This window comes from Dicentrarchus labrax, unplaced genomic scaffold (assembly GCF_905237075.1).
Source record: "Dicentrarchus labrax unplaced genomic scaffold, dlabrax2021, whole genome shotgun sequence".
Lineage (NCBI taxonomy): Eukaryota > Metazoa > Chordata > Actinopteri > Moronidae > Dicentrarchus > Dicentrarchus labrax.
In genome coordinates this window covers 5904199-5922156 of record NW_026136718.1, presented here as the reverse complement: position 1 = coordinate 5922156, position 17958 = coordinate 5904199, and the positions used below count along the sequence as shown (strand labels likewise).

General features: G+C 41.1%; 1 protein-coding gene across 2 annotated transcripts in view; it reads right to left on the bottom strand.

Annotated features, from left to right (window-relative positions):
- Nucleotides 1–17958, bottom strand: part of bcar3 (BCAR3 adaptor protein, NSP family member) — a 69815-nt gene that overhangs the window by 30575 nt on the left and 21282 nt on the right. The window contains exons 1-3 of one of the 2 annotated variants that reach the window (XM_051377991.1): nt 15145–15327; nt 7450–7645; nt 6482–6736 (exon numbers count right to left, since the gene is read on the bottom strand). In XM_051377991.1, the coding sequence (XP_051233951.1) occupies nt 6482–6736; nt 7450–7637 (443 nt within the window). In that variant the 5' untranslated portion in view covers nt 7638–7645; nt 15145–15327. Of the gene's footprint in view, nt 1–6481; nt 6737–7449; nt 7646–15144; nt 15328–17958 lie in introns of those variants that run through there. The other variant, XM_051377990.1, reaches the window with a different exon arrangement.

Below are 17958 nucleotides of genomic sequence, written 5' to 3'. Positions count from 1 at the left end.
AGACATGGTCCTATTTAGTGAACACATCTTATTACTGGATCCAAACTGCTCGACGCTGATCTTCAATTCCTCCCTATAGTTCCTATTACGCATAAACTGCTGAGCTGGTTGGGTTAGGTCCAGGTGGGTCCCTGACTGGTGCTGATGCTGTTTTCTTTAAAGATTCAAACACTGCTCAGCTCTTTTAGGAGAGGATACAGTTCAGTGGAGGTGTGGAAAGGTTCAAACGGATGTCACTGGTCCAAACAGGGATCCGTGTATATGCCATATGCTAGGCCTAGAAGGTACAGCTGCACTGTAAAGGTGGCATACAGAGTTAACTGTTAGGGTAAGACTGTCCCAAGTTCACTTTGCAAGTGAGTTCCTCTGAAAGAAAAAAGTCGAGTGAAACCAAACCTCACACTGAACTGCTTAAAATCTGTCTCTGTCTCTGTCTCTGTCCCATTTGCTGCCTGTTTCTCACTCTTTCTTTCTCTCAGTCAGTGGTAAACATGTTCACTCACTGCCTGCCTGACTTGGCCTCCCTCCCTAAACCCTCTCTCTCTCTCTCTCTCTCTCTCTCTCTCTCTCTCTCTCTCTCTCTCTCTCTCTCTCTCTCTCTCTCTCCTCCCCCACCATAACACACATCGCGGCCACACGCCTACCCTTCGGAGTCCACTGACAAATTCACAGAGAGGTTAGAGCACACACATACAAACAGCACCAGCGGGATTTTCTTTGATTTCTTCATCAACCCAAACAACAACCACATCAGACAGTTTGCCATCTTCTTTCTGTGCGTCGCTGACTCTCTGTAGCCACTTTTTCATTTGCTTTTCTTAGACACTCTTGTTTAAAGTTCAGAATACAGAAAACTTAGGTTCAGGAATTGTATTTGGGGATTTTGTTTGTTTTGGACAGAAGTATAAGGTCCTCATATTGTGTTCCTTACTGAACATGAACTTATTGTTTCCATTGCTCTCTGTCTTTGCCTCGAATATTGGTACTTGAGTGTATTAATGTAGCTCAGAGTCTCTCTCCACAGGAGGCTTACAGCCAGGGGCTCAGTGAAAGAGGTAATTAGCTCAAATCCCAGACTACGTTAGCACGGTTGGTAGTTTAAATCCCTTAAGCCTAGAGTGGTGTTCCCACGGGAATATTAGCACAGTCCATTACTTACCAAACTAAATATGTTTAGCTGTAAGCCCTCTCAGTTTAATATGGCCCCAAATAATGAGTGGGATTTAGTTATGTAACTGAACAGAAGCCTCCATTCACAACAATGTATAGTCATTATTCATAGAAGGTGGAGTGCTCACAGGCTCTCCATCAACCTCAGAGCCTAGAAAGCTCAGTATATTGCAACCAATCCAGTTTCAGGTCTACAGATGCCTAATCCAGCATATCTACATGGTCTATGGTCTACAGTGAGTTGTCCTCACAACAGAGGGCACATCAGTTGTTGGCTGAACAACTGTGTCTGATGGTGCCAGGAGCACTGCACAATTGCTGACCATCAAGGGTGAGTATTTCATGCTTTATAATATTATTTATATCCCGGAGAGTTTTGTCAATCAACTATAGAAAGTTCATTAACTATACAATGGAGTTTTTCTTCTGAGAACATTTAGAAATGTCTTCTATCTGTTGCTGTACTTGCAAATACACTGTGATCAATCCATTATTTGAGTAGTAACTAACAATCATTTTATTGTAAATTCATCTGTCCACAGCTTTTAATTGATTAATCGTTTAGTTTATAAAATATTAGAAAACACATCATCATCATCATCAACCTTACAGTGATCAGTGACCGGTGGTCATAGTTTAGCTTCACTGCCGTGGATGAAGAAAACGGAAGATGAAGAGGAGGATGAGGAAGAAGAACACAGGATGTTTTTGCAGTCTCAAATGTAAACTAAAATCAGACATTCAGTTTGACGTTGACCCCTTTCTGTAGCCGTATATCTTGCTTCGTTGGAGTCAGTGGTTGGCTGGACTTCAGATTGGCCCCAAAACCTTCACCACACCAACCACCTGCCCCTCGTAACCCTGCCCTGGCTCTCTAGTCTGAGGTAGGAACGATGAGAATCACCACATACCAGACAACACCCATATAAACCCTCCTGGAGTTGAATGTGCTACAACTGAGGGAAATTCCCTTTTCCACTCAGGGAGGTCAAAGGTCAGTCTCAAGCAGCAGCCCCGGAGCTGATAGAAAGTCAGTGTCTTAAACTCAGGTCGTCAGGTGAAGGATGGTCTCTCCATCCTGCATCTGGGTGGATGATTTCTATTCCTCCCTGATAAGGTTTAGAAAGCCTGACAACAGCACCAAAAGAGCTGAAACAAAGTGTGGTCAGCGTGAGATGGCCAGGCATTCCAGACTACACAAGCTGACCGCAGCTAACTTGGCCTTTTTCTGTCCATATTGCTGAAACAGCATCAGACACTGGGTTTTTCTGCTTCTACAACCACAAAAACTGACCTGCAACACAGACAAGAGACGGAGCACGGAAGACAGAAAGAGTGGAAGCGGGTGAAAGGGAAAAAAAATAGAGTAGGGAGGGCAGAAGCAGGCGAGCACTCGCCACAGTCTTTTTCTGGCTACCGTTGTTCTTTGCGCTTCACCACACAATACTCAGCGCGACCACAACTGGCTTCAGTGAGGGACTAAACCATATTTGTGTGTGTGGGAGAGAGTAAGAGAGAGGGAGAGAGAGAGAGAGAGAGAGAGAGAGAGAGAGAGAGAGAGTGACAGTGGGAGCAAGGGAGAGAGTTCATGAGCAGCATGCAGGGTCTGATGGCAGCCTACAGAGGTCAGTGTGTTTTCATGATACAGCTCCACAGACAGTCAGTATTTGCTGTTAATAGCTGTGTTTCTGATCCATGCTATGAAGTATTTCAATGCCATCCACTAATCTTCATAGAATACTGTTCCAGCAGTTGGTATGCAATAAATTAAATAAATATAAGAAATGTTGATGACAAATCTGGTACAGATAACAGGCTGGTTTCCAATTCAAGACGAACACGTCTTTCCAGTGCTTATCTCCTTGGCATTTTTAAATATTTTATTACACCACAAATAGAAATGTGTTCTCCCATGTTGCTTTAAATGGAAAATTTTGCTTTTTTTAAACCTGGAGGTGAGTCTCTGTGGAGCCCTTCATCTCACATCCTCCCTTTTAGTTGGAGCACTAAAGCATCCCTCTATCACAACCTGCTCTTTCTCTCCTTCAGTTTGTCAGGGGTTATACCAGGGCAATAAATCCTCAGGTATGAACATGGTTTGGATTTTTTAGCTCATTAATGTGCCATCTTTTGCAATTTAAAAGTCAATATAGTGTAAAAACAGTTGAAACTACCCTTTTAAGTAATTGGCTTAAGCCAGTGGTTCTCAACCTGGGGGATAGGACCCCCTCTAGGGGTCGCCAAAGCATCGTGGGGGGTTGCAAGGCCTTCTTTATTTTAAGGTGTGTAAGAAAAAGGTATGAAACTATACACAATAGGCCTATATATCAGAATTTTATGATTATATGAATTTATTTGAAGAAAACTAAATGAAATTGTTATTTTTAAACTTTGACGACCTGAACTTTTTTCACTCTCTGATAAACAGCTTCGTCCTGCATTAGAAAAGTACATAGTTAAAACAACCTTTTAAGAGATTTGTATCAAACATTCCCCAAAAATATCAGGAAAAATCATTTCTATATTCAATATTCACAGGAAATAAACAACCAAATCGCGCATTTTACATAAACTCCATAGAATATGTCACTTAGTCAGGGGTAGTAATGATAGAAAAGAGCTCCTTTAAAGAAAACTGTTGGGAATCACTGGTTTAAGCTTTTTATTTGATCTAAAATAACAGAGGAAGTTAATCAAAACATAATCAACAGATAAATTGGCAATTCATAAGGGTTTTAACGTCAGCTAATCTATGCTGATGAAAGGAAAAGTTGCATGTGTCAACAATCCATCACTGTCTGTAGCTCCTCAGCACTCCCTCTCATCTCTCTCCTTGCCCTTTTCCTTTCCACTCTTTCTTTCTGCTCTCCCCCCTCCTCCTCTCCTGGTGGTCTGCTGAGCTGCCCAGGGAGGTCAACAGAAAGACAAACCGACCAATCAGGAGCTAGTGCAACATAAGGTCAGGAGTCATAGGTCAGCAAACAGCATGAGCGATTGGAAAGTCAAGACCAACTGGCCAGTGGTTACATTCCTTAGAGATATATGCTCCTTAATCTTTTTATAGAAAACTCAACCGTGTTGCTTGCAATCTTTTAAATCAACCTTACTTAGAAACATGGGGGAAACATTTTCTGAGACTTTACTCTCCAGGTTAGTCCAAGTAAATGTATGTGTATGAAGAGATACCCTGTACCTCATACCAACTGTCACTCACATATAAGAGTCTCCTTTGTGGTTTTGAGGCCATTAGTAGGTAAATTCAATTATTACTTAGTGCTGTTCTTTGATCTCCAGACAGCTTTAGGTATGACCAATATGCTTATTCTACTCTTATAAGTACCTGGGTGTTCACCCGAACAATAAACTGGACTGGACTCATAACATTCATGCACTTTATAAGAAAGGCCAGAGCAGACTCTATCTGCTCCGGAAACTCAGGTCCTTTGGAGTGCAGGGAGAGCTCCTGAGGTCCTTCTTTGATACTGTTGTGGCATCAGCCATTTTCTTTGGAGTGGTCTGCTGGAGCAGCAGCATCTCAGCAGTCGATAGGAAGAGACTCGACAAACTGATTAAGAAGGCCAGCTCTGTCCTGGGTTGCCCCCTCGACTCAGTGCAGGTGGTGGGAGAGAGAAGGATAATAGCAAAGCTATCATCACTGATGGACAATGTCTCCCACCCCATGCAGGACACCATCAGTACACTGAGCAGCTCCTTCAGCGACAGACTCCTTCACCCCAAATGTGTGAAGGAGAGATATTGTAGGTCCTTCCTTCCTGCTGCTGTCAGACTGTTTAACAACCAGCACTGCTCCCAGTTTTGCTTGCTTTGACATTTCAAAAGTAAGAAGTAGAAGGACATAACACACATAAAATTGCACTAACTTCAATGAATGAATGAATGAATGAATGATTAAAAACAGAGTGAGGGTATGATGCTGTTCATTATTTAGCCACCTGCGCAGGTTGAATTTGACCTGGACAAATTGTCCTGCTGTATGTCAGCAGCGTCTGAAATGTATCCAGCATGGAGGCAGAAAGATAGAGAGAGTAGACAAAGAGTGCAAAGTAATCTGTGATCTGTCCTGCCACACCCTGACCTACAAAGGTAACCCACATGCTGGGGGCTACACGCACCCACAGACACACACACACAGACACACATGTGCACACACAGATCAGATACAGTCTGCGGTAACCCTACACTAGAGATAGAAAGATGGGAGGACACGATGAGGGATGAGGTGTGTGTGTGTTTGTCTGTCTGTGTGTGTGTGTGTGTGTGTGTTTGTCTGTCTGTGTGTGTGTGTGTGTGTGTGTTCCCTCTGAAGTTGAGCTAGCTCCTTCACCCCCTCAGGGCTCTTTGCAGACTCGCCTTTCTCCATCCAACTCCAAACTCTTTCTGGGTACTCACTCTGAAGAGGAATGGTTCGTATAAATAAAGCTTTTCCTCTAGAGCATGGCAAATCTCAGCTGATAAAAAGTGCCAACATAATGCTTAGGCTGACAATGTATTCCTTCAAAGATATACTCAACCAATATCTATCTATTGAGAATGAATACTTACTGCCTACAGGTTTGAAAAGTGGTTCTGCTTCTGAAGTTTGCTCCTTCACAAAAGACAGCAGCACGGATTCACAGCGATTACAACTGCTGGTTCCAGTGGTAGACCAGAGGCACAACAATACCAACAAATACCTTGTCAGAACATATCACGAAGTCCATAGGAACTTCTCCAACAAACTCCATACTGAGCATCCGGATCAACAGTGGAGAAGTGGATCTTGCTACAGGATAGGTTTGAGAAGTTTCTATGGGCATTTCCATGTTTTTTTGTTGTTATTTTGGCATGTTTGCCTTTATTGATATAGTGGGGGAGACAGACAGGAAACATGGGGAAACCCAAGAGATGACATGTAACAAAGGTCTCTGGCAGCATTGCAGTTACATGATATGCTTCTAGGCTACTACACCTCACATCACTTCACCCAATTTTGATGTATTTTTGACAGGTTTTTGCTATTTGCTGTGTCTCTGGGTCACTACTGGAGTCCAAAAATAACTGCTGTAAAATGCAAACTGACCTTAGCTGATGTTCCCACTAAATATTCTTTTGAGGCAGAGTTTTTGAATCTCAAAAGTGGAGTGTTTGGCAACATTGATTAGGGAACTGCTCTGTGATATAAAAAACATAATTTGCCATGAATGTTGAAGACAAAATCACAGACAAAAATTGTAAATGTCAAAATGCAGTTTTGTGTATTGTTTAAAATGAGAACATCAGCATAATTATGTGAGTTTGTGCACGTGTTTACCTGTAGCCATGAAAGTCATCAATGACGTTTTGGACCAGCGGAGATGTCATGGGTTGATGGATGGATCCAGGAGCCAGTGCCATGTTCCCGCTAAGAATCTGCTGCGTGTGATTGGCTCTGGGGTCCCAGGTGTAGTTTCCATGGGGGATGTTGACCCCTCCTCTCCTGCGTCGAGGCAGTGTTCCATGTATGGAGATTGGCTGGTAGGCAGCAGAGGGCCTCTCTGATAGGCTGCTGCCGTGCCCTGGAGGGAGACTGGGGGAACGAAACGGGAAAGAGGAGGAGAAAAATATTAAATTGAAGTAAGCTCAAACTAAATTAAAACACCCCAAACCTTTGTGAAGACTTTACTTTAAAAAAATCCCCTTCCAGATGCGACTGTAGCCTCCTAAACCCATTTGTTTTACTAGATTCCACATAAGTGGAAATGTTCCTTTCCACTCTCTGACAGCATCCCATGTATACCGTACTCTGTGTCAACTTGTTCCAACACTTCTTTGAAGCCCTTTGATGCTGCTTACTGTACACAGATATTTAGATGTTTATGTCTCCTCAACGTCTAATGCAAACATTTGATGTCTCATTTTATAGATATTGTCCTCTAATTCAGCCTTAACATATTTGGCATTTTTAGAAAATGTTGGGTTTTCCTTACAGTTTAAATTATGGTTTGTGGGTTTGAACAGGGTTTGTCCACACAGAATGCAGTTGTGATACTTAAACAATCTATTGTAGAAGCATCACCAAAGATTAGAGAAGCAGATGATTACTTCTGACCTTTTCTGTCATGGGAACCAAATTGTTTTGTAATTGCCTGCTTATTAACGTAACAAAATCTTCTAAAACCTGGATTGCCTTACAGAAAAGACAGGAAAGAAATGCCAGCATATTGTATATAGGCTTGCTTAACTAGCTATGTCAGTCAGACCCAAATCTGTGCCAGGATTCTTTGAATACCACCAACTGACCCAGGTCTGGAGCTGAGGAGGTCCATGGAGGAGGCGAGGGAAGCCTGGAGCCTCCTGGAGGAGCAGGTGCTGCTGCTGGGCACACCGAGGGAGGTGGAGGGGACTCCAGGGTGTGCAGTGCCTCCTCCTAGGGTGTGGTGTGCATGGAGGGACCTGGGCAGACTGGCAAAACGCCCCTCTGCCATCATCCTCAACTCTGGAAAGAAACAGAAACACAAAGTCAGACACAGAGGACCTGAAACTTATCTTTTACCAACACTTAAAAGCTTTGGATTTGAAGAGTTGATCTGGTCTTTCTACAGACAAATTACTTTATTAAGGTGAAAAATACATAAAGAAAAGTTAGTGATTAACCTCACAGGTAGGATTTCCTCCAGGTGTATAACCTAACACACTATAGCGGGACACAGTTATGTAACCACGGTAAAACAAGACATAAGGGTGAGGTGCAATACATTGCTGTAAAGACATATGATCTGAAACACACAAACACACACTGGCATACAGTCAGACACATGAGACACACATAAAGAGAGCCAGTACAATAATTCTATATAGTTCTATAATTAAATTCAAATCTTAGCTTTATCAAAAGTTTCAAGTTTAAACTAAAAACAACAAGACATTTTCTTTTATAATTGAAACAGTGAGGAGGACATGGTCATTTTATTTATTTTATTTCAAAGCGTTGGGGATTGCTTCAGATTCTTTATATTCACCATAAAACCAGCTTCTTCTCAGACCTTTCAAAAAGCAACTTTTTTAATTTGCTCATGCGGTAGATGTTGTCCAATGACAGACAGACAAGCAGATATAAATACACAGGAGATGGACAGGACAGATAGGTTGGTAGTGATGGAAAACACTGGACAGGTTCTTGATAAAATCCCCTGCCGTGTGATGATGACTGGACAGCCTGCTATATCTTCTGCTCTGAATCACTCAGCATGCAGCAGTTAGTCATACTGTACAAACTAAAATACCACGAGCTGACAGACATGTTTGGCAAACATGTTGGCAGACTGAATGGTACGAAACCCTCCCTACTTCTAATCTCATCAAACCTTAAAATCTGCCGGCTGTTATTGTGTCTCCCTTTGGAAAACCTGATTATGATCACAGAAAGTGCGAAGGAGACTGTGGGGCTCGACACTGTAAATAGTGTTGAAGAGGCAAGTGTTTTGAATCAAGGTGATCAACATGGCTGCTGGTGAATAATTAGATTTAAAAAACGGCTGAGAATCTACTGTCAAAGTTCTTATTGGTTAAAATGATGTCCTTAGTTGATGTTAAATTTAATTAGTGCTGCCAAGCATGATCAACATTTCTTAATAGCAGAGTGTGGAGAGTGGAAACAACTACCTGAACTGAAGAAATGAGCAAAGTGAACTGACTAAACTGTAATTATGTGGTAGAAAATGATTTTGCATAAAAAGGTGCAGCCACAAGTTAATAACAAGAGACTACCCACAACAAACAATACCTACAGCATTGAAAGGAATACTTATTTTGGGATGCTTGTTTGCTTTCTTGCTGTGAGTTAAATGAGAAGATCTCAGTAGATACACTGTCCACAATCTGATTAGCCTAGCTTAGCATAAAGACTGTTTAAATGTATGATATTCAACAAGCTGGCCACCAATGACACGAGAATAACAAGGATTTTGTTCAGAAGTGTGTAAACACAAACACCACTTACACTTGGTGGTCAGCCGCTGTGTATGCCAACTGCTCATTAATCCACAATGTATTTTTTTCCCTGTTTCTACTTGTTCAGTACAAACATATGATGTGTAAATAGGACCAACTTAGCATTGGTTAGAAGTCACCTTTCATAGAGCCAAGCTACTTGTTTCCTCTGCTTCCACTGTGCTAAACTAAATATATCTTGAATGTAGCTCTGCACTAAATGCACTGGTATAAAAACTGATACTGATCTTCTTATCTGACTCCCAGTAAGAAAAAAACAAGCCTGTTTCCTAATATGTGAGAGTATTTCTTACAGTTAAATATTGCATATGTTGGTGTGTCATGTCTTGGAGTGAGAGCGTACTGTGTAAAGCCCGTTTTTCTTAGGTAAGTGATTTGTTGTGGGGATAGTGTGTGGTATGAATACCTTGTGGACACATTTGCTCCTGTACAAAGGGACTCAGTATGGTAATAGAAAATCATATTACAAGATATGCAAAACACAGATCAGATGTATGCATGTTGATAGCCTGTGTGCAGGGAGTAGGGTTGGAGTTTGATAGCATTTTATCAAATCAATTAACTAGTTTGTTTCAGCAAAAGTTCATTGTACTGTGGTTTTTCCCAAGAAAAACTCTGATTAGAGGTGACTTTGTTAAACCACGAAAACACGTTGTACATTTGTGATTTGAGAGTGGCGTTAAGAGAGTGGTACAGACACCGCGTACGAACAATGTTCATTTCAACTGGTGAAAACAACAGTGAACGTCACATTAAATTCAGAGACCTGCTGCCTCGGTGCCTTGTGCACTGCTCTTTTTTTTGTTAATACAAATATCAAGGAGAGATAAAACATCTGATTAAAGATCCATGAGCGTTGGAGATCAGCAAATACAGGAAACCAGGAACTGAATATAAATGGGAACTAAACCCAACTTTAGCAGGGGGTCACTGAGCCACCAGCTTGTGATGATGAATGTCAATAAAAATGCAAATAAAGGTTTAGAGAGAGGAACAGCTGGCCAGTTCAAGACTTAAGCATGACAAGTGAAGTTTATACACACACACACACACACACTCACACACACAAATACACTGTAAAAGTCCTGCGAAGGCATGCTGGGTCAGAGTGTGGATTCCTCTGAGGGGCAGAACGACTACAGGAGGACGACCTATTATAAGACCCTCAGGGAGGGTCAGCTGTGTGTATTTATGTGTGTGTAATTGTGTGTGTGTGGGCTCTGACCATCTGCCAGACACACACCCTCCCCTGCAGAGGAGAAAGGACTGACTCTCACTGAGGGAAAACACAGACACGCAGCACTTACGCACATGAATACTTTGTCGATGAATCTTATAAATAAATTATTCATGCTAAGAGCTATAGGAAGTCATTTCAACTTGGAGTGACGGTGTGAAAAATCTCACTCCTTCTATCTATCTCTTTCTCCTTTATCCTCTCCCCTCTCCTCTTCCCCATTTACTCCTGCCACACTATTTATTTCACTTTTCTGCCTTATTTAAATCACTCCTCTCTCTCCTTTTCACTCCATCCCTGCACATCCATCTTTCCCTTTCTTTTCCAACGTTGTGCCCCTCTCCACACAGACATCCCCTCCCTCCTTCTGTCTCTCCATCATGATGTCAGCTCTTCCTTTGCTTTCCACACTTCGTCACCTTCTCTCTGTCCTTTGTCCTTCCACCTCTCGAAATAATAGACTTTTCTCTTTTTTTTCTTCTTCCTCCTCCTCCTGCCTCCTCCTCTCCTCCCTACAGCTGCTCAGCCAGCGGCTACATCACTCTGCCTCACACACAAACACATGTGGAAGAAGGAGAGCGTTGGCAAAAGTCCATTATTTTCTATATTGGGATATTATCACACATGTCATCACCATTTACCAAGGAATAAGAATGGAAGCTAATTTTAAAAGTTCATCCACTATTTAAAGTTAATTTGTAGTATAGTTTAGGTTATTTTCAATAGTAAATTAACTGGTAGCTAATTAAAACTGATGGCCATGATATAAACCTATAGTTACACTCCTAAATTATTCCAAACAGTTCTATGTTGAGGGGGACGGAGGACAACCTGATAATTCATTTATACTCAGTACGACATTGTGTTTATTTCAATGGATTTCTGTTTGGGTCTGAATGTTTATTCACCAAATCCCTGAGAAGACAATTGTTGCCATTTTTGGGGCAATTGTTCTGTCATCCTCTTTCTAGCTTTGGCACATTAAAAGGACATTTTCCATTTTAAATTCTTCCTTACAAAGCTCTGATTGGAGATATGGACTATTATTATATCTGTAACAAGCAAAGACTGGCAGATATATTGGCTGCAGTGGATAGCAATTTAGAGGTGTGGAACCAGGCTACATTGAGGATAAGATTATGAAACTCTGAAATAAGAATTTACAGTACAACTCTAACATTTTAATAGACACCTGCCATCCAATCAGAGGTATTTTCCTTGACTATGGTATAAAAGACAAAATATTATTACACAAACACGAGTAAAGTCCTTGGGTCGGGAACACAAGCACACTCTCACACAAACATACACGAGGCCTTGGGTGGGAAACCAGTGCAGATTAACAGGAAGAGGAAATGGCAGTATAAACATTTAGACGGCAGGCAGCTCATTATAAAGGATTACTAGCAATAAAACAAATATCTCTCTCGCTTCCTTTCCTCCCTTTCACTATCTCTCCCTTTCTTTCTATAATTCTATTTCACAGGGACACGCAGGACATAACTTTCCTAATAAATTTAGTTTAATTTAATGTAATCCCCCCACCCATCCACCCAGCCCGTCTCTCTAGCTAACCATACACATCAGTCAGGATTCAGAAAGGCTTTGTCTTTAATCCACTGAAGTACTGGCTTTAAAACTGGGTGTCTGGGGACCACCAGTGGTCCTTGAGGTGGTTCAACAAGTCCATGGTTTACATAATACAAAATAAGCTTGTAGATTAAGAACGTACTCTACATAGTTATATGATTTATAAATTAAATGGACTTTGAACATCAGCTGTCACATGTTGCACTAATGGTATCGTATTACTCTTACACACAATAGGGAGGACAACACGAATATCAACATGCTTGGGAATAAGGGGTTTCCTCTAGCGAGCTTAAAGTGTCTTCCTGCCATGGCATGAACACAAATACACACACACACACACACACACACACACACACACACACATAAACACACCAGTGCATTAGCAAAACCACCCCTGGCCAGAAGTGAACAATGGGAACAACTGTCACATGACCGCTGTTTAGAGCCAGCCTTTGTTGAAGAGAGAGAGAGAGAGAGAGGTGTCCTACTGCGCTCTTCAGTGCGTAGGCCTACCAGGTGGTGTGTGTGTGTGTGTGTGTGTGTGTGTGTGTGTGTGTGTGTGTGCAAAGTATGTGTGCAACATATTAATGAGGTTATTAAATCCCACAGCAGTAGCTGCCATTTAATACTTTTGAATCTCTGTGTATATCTCTCTCTCACACACACACACACACACACACACACACCACCTACCTACCTACCCTGAGTGTGTATGCTCAATGTAGAAATGGACAGAGTGGGGAAAAATGTGTTGTCCATGTACAGTCACTGATCAGCACATTGTGGGCCAGTCATTCAGTCAGTCACACAGAGCAAGAGCCAGCTGAGTCAGAGAGTGCTGGAAAAAGGTTTTAGTCCCTGAATTAAGTTAAAATAACAGTACTAAATAAAAGTCATCCATCAAAAGTAAAGTCCTGCACAACAAAACCAAGTTGTACTTGAAATGATGTTCCAACTACATCAGAGATGGCAAAGCATCCAGAGTTGTTCTTGTGATGTCTTTTGTGTGCAACAACTTTATAGCTTCAATTCAAATGTCCTTGACAATCCTCAATTAATCCCATAATTAACTGCTAAAGTTAAAAAATAACATGCTAACTTGACAGGCGATGGTGTAACTTGTGTTTATGTTACTCACATTAACACAATCATGTTTAAGTGTGTCAGTCTTGATATCTAACAGCATTAAATGCAGAAAAAAAATACATTAACTTAAAGAAATGTGCCACTTTGCTTTCTTTGCAAGACTTAAACGAGAAGATCAACGCCGCTCTTTTGTCTGTATGTTAAATATCAAGCTGGAGCCAGCAGGCGGTTAGCTGACGACAAGACTCCAGGAAGTCACTGGCCTCTTCAAGGTTCCTGTACTTAATTCCCTGTGAAACCAGAAATTTCAGCATTGTACATTTTTAAAAAACAGGATATAACGTGTTAATAAGTGAGATTTAGAGATGCTGGTATTTGGATTTTTTCTTTTAAAGCTAAGCAACCTCATATTTAGTGCACAGACATGAGAATGGTATCTTTCTTTCCAACTATGAAGAGAAAGCAAATGACCCATATCTCCTTCAAGTTGCAGATTACAGCTTTAAGTATCAAAAGTAAATCTCCAAATGCTCCATTCAGAGTGCTACATTGTTGATGTTGATGATGTTGCAGCTCAGCCAACTCCTGCCCAGAAGTCCACTTTATTCAGTACCTGCAGGATGGTTTAATCTGCTTCCTATTCTATGTGCTTGCCATATCTCAGTAGGTTGTAGGTCTTAAGGTAGTAGAAGGAAAAGTTGATTATTTTCTTCTGTTGCACAAGTTGCACAAAGTGGTACTGCTCAAGTTAACAACCAGTATCCCAAAATTATAGTCAAGTAAAGGCCTTGAAAATATTTATTTACATTTTTACTTTCAACCTCTGCAGTCAGTCAGTCAGTCAGTCAGTCAGTCAGTCTTTGTAAAAGACCACCAGTCACACAGTGTTGATGGCTGGCTGGAATACCAACCACCTCATCCGACTGGGGTGAGTAACACAACACCACACACACACACACACACACACACACACACACACACACACACACCCCTCCAACACTGCTACTGCAAGTACACAACCATCACAGTTAAAGTTGAGCTCTGTGAATCTGCCACAGACACATTTCAGCATTAATTGAAGGTCCAATCGCTTTTGCTCTGTTCAACGCCACTACTGGGTTCAGACACGACACTGACTAATGTCTGAAACAACCTGCTGCATGTATGTGTTTATCCATACAACAAACAGAACATCAGCACTACACTACACCCACACAAAAACAAACAGATGCACACATATGTCTGCCTCTGTCATCATCTCATGGGTGGCTTGCTGTTTAAAGATGTGTTGTCATGACTGAAAGGTCAGGGTTTCAGTCTGAGCAGCAGTCACTCAACGTTTTAAAGTGTTTCTAAGCAGGAAAATTAAAAGCTGTTTGATAAGAGATCATTTGGAATCATATGCTACAATAAATATTGATGACAGCAGCTGTATCAAAACCTCTAATTTATCATATTAATGTTGTTTGACTACTCATATTCATTTTAATTATATTAAGTGTTATATTTCTGATGCTGAATACCCTCTCTGATAATCACTAATTTCTAAAATATTAAAGCTATAGCCTTAACTCAAACCTAAATGTCAAACTCACTCAAAAACAAGAAAACAAGAAACAATCTCAATGAATGATCTGGATCTTATCTGTCATATTTCATGTAATCATTTCCTGCTGGAGTTTCTACAGTTAGCACCATCCATCCCAGCAACCACAGTTACACCCAGCGCCTTGGGATGGCAACTTATTGCTCAAAAAGTCCCTGAGCAAATCTAACTCACTGCAAGCTGTAAACAATTCAACCCGAAAGGGATGGAGAGAAGGCATGGGAGTGTCGTTGAATAAATATACAGAAGCCCCAGAAAGAGAAAAGACTGAATTTTCTATTTTTATCTTTTTAGTTTGGATGAAGTTGGAGGATGAAAGACAGAGACGAAGTGCATCCAGAAGAGGAGATGACTGTCAAGATAACTGTCTGCCCTGCTATCCCCAACTACATACACACATTCCTACACACACCTACTGTATATGGATGCACACTCACATAAACACAAAGGATCTCATTCTTACCTGTCAGTGTGACCTCTTCTCCTTTTCCTGATCTTTGCTCTTATTTGTTTTTTTCAGTTGTATATACTTCAATCAAAATTAGTCCATTTCATAGTTTCTTTGAATGACTGAGTGGTTGACTAGCTGACCGGCTGGAAGACGATACACTTACGCTCCTTCAGACAGGCAACAACAAGTAGCTGCCGCACAATCCCAAGCTCTGCCCTCCTCTCTTTCTCTCTCTGGGGAGTGATTTGCGAGCACCCAGCCCCTCCTCCTGCTCTGCTGTGTTTGGGAGGAGTTTTCTTTCTTTCTTTCTTAGCAGAGTTGTCTCTTGCCCGCCCCACCCCACCCCCCGAACTCCTGCCCCCCAGCACCGAACAAAACTCTCTCTGCCCTCCTCTCCTCCACTTCCACCTCCCCCTTCTCCTCCTCCTCCTCCTCTGCTCTGTGTTCCCTGCACAGCCTCATATTTCATTCTCCAAGTCTTTTTGTTTGGGACCTCTTACACCAACACCACCAACTGGTCTGGTACTTACAAGAAGATTTAGATGTGACCTAATGTTGCTATTTGCAGAGAGGGGATGAAACCAAAAAATAAAGAATGTGATCTCAGCGTGGTGTTGACATGTTTGAGAAACTCGAGGTGCACTCCAGACTCATGAAGTTTAACTACTTGACTCAGTGTTGGCTGAAACATAAATCAGCTCCTGGAGCACTTGGGGTGTTCTTTTAACACAGCTTTCAAGGAATGTTGGGAAAAACGATTACATTTCATCTAATGAAGCAGATGACACAAGTAGAAGAGGTCTACTTGTGTCATTACATCAGGTATGAGGTCATGTTATGTGTGTTTGTGTGTGTGTGTGTGTGTGTGTGTGTGTGTGTGTGTGTGTGTGTGTGTGCTGACTGGCCCTCAGGACAACACTCTCTCCTGTCTTTGTCCTCCTGTTCCTCTGTATTGTCTAGAGTTGATAACACCCAGACACGTGCATGTGTGTGCGCGTGTGTATGTGTGTGGGTTTCCTTTCAGACAATACAAGGAGCCCATCCTGCCACTATGAAAGCTGAGATGATCAGATGGCCCGCATTGGACACACACACACACACACACACACACACACACACACACACACACACACACACACACACACATACACGCTGCCACTTACATGTAGGTCTTTTGATCTTGAGCTATTCACACTACATTTCCAAAGATTAAGAAAGCCTGAAAGTGCATGAGGGCCATAACCTTGTTTATCTTTTTTCTTCTATCTTTTTTTTTGTTTTATTATTCCTCCAAAGAGTGTTCAGCAGCTTCCTTTTCAGAAATTAGGCAACATCAGGACACAGTCCAGTAGTAGTGCCAGTAACACTTTGAATGAAGTCAAAAAAGAAGGACAAAGAAAATAGCAAACATCTATCAGATTCATAATGACTTTCTGGTGCAACTTTAAACTGTGATACTAACTGCAGCTGTGAGCACAAATTCAGTTTACAATACAATGGATGGTGAGTACATGTACAGACATTTCAGGTGTGCTTAGTTTTGGTTTCAGAATCAGAATCAGATTCCTCCTTATTTGGAAATCATTTCTTTCTGAATAAGTGGTTTAGATCACTGGTTCTCAAACAATGGTGGTCCAAAAACTGGTGGTCTGTAAGCTGCTTCCAGTCGTACATGGAGGAATCTTTCAAATGTTTTTTTATGAAATAAATTAATTATTTCGATTGAAAATACTTAAACTATGAAATAAATATAAGTAATAATATAATATTAAAAAATACGTTTTGCATTTCTTGTAATATTTTGTTTCAGTATCAGCTTGCTACATAGTCATGTTCTTGAACCGGTCCAGGACTCAACAACAGTCTACAATAAATAATCTTATTATATTAATAAACTTGCTTCCTGCATGAACTGTCCATAGCTAAATAAGGTCGACTTACGCTAATTTATTTTACCGTTGGACATAATGGTGGTACGTGGAGAGCCTAATATTTTCTGAGGTGGTACACAATGTAAAAAGTTTGAGAAACACTGGTCTAGATAATACACTTAAACATTAGGTTTGTTTTTCTCCTGCTTCCTGCCTTACTGTCACAGATCATAACAATAAACTTGATGAGTAAAATACCACCATAAGCCCCAAACATGATCAAGAAAATGAATGAAAATAGGTGTCCGTATATGTGGTGAAATATATGGTGTAATTTGGATCATATTTCATTGTTTTATGCCAATGGTTCTCATCCTAGGGGTCGGGACACCCACAAGGGGTCATGAGTGGAAACACCACACAAGTCATGTTTATTTTTTTGATTTTTATCATTATTTTCTCCTGTGAAATACAGCATAGCCTCTTTCCACGTCTTAAAATCAACATTTTGAAAAGGGAAATTCTGTTTGCAGCTCACAGCCAGCAACTTTGACTAGACAGAAGTAGATACTGGCTTCGCATTAAGGAGTCCTACGCAAAAAAGCTTGGGAACATTCTTTCAAGACTGTATTTTTGCTCACATTTCAGCATTTTTCCTTTTCACCACAGAGAAGAGGTCCATTAATGTTCACCAAAACTAGTCACTGCTAAATCTTTTCATACTTCAAACAAACCACAAAACATATGGTCGATTAAATCCATGCAATATAAAGGCCTGGGGGCATTAGGTAATGATGATCCAGTCATTGAATGAATATGTTTTTTGGCCTATTTACAATAACCGACACTATGAGAAAGGAGCACAGTCTGAATGTCAAAGCCAAGTTGCTCCTGGACTCCAGTAAAGGCAAAAGGGACTGTTTGGAAGAGAAAATATCGGGCTGAAGTTACAATT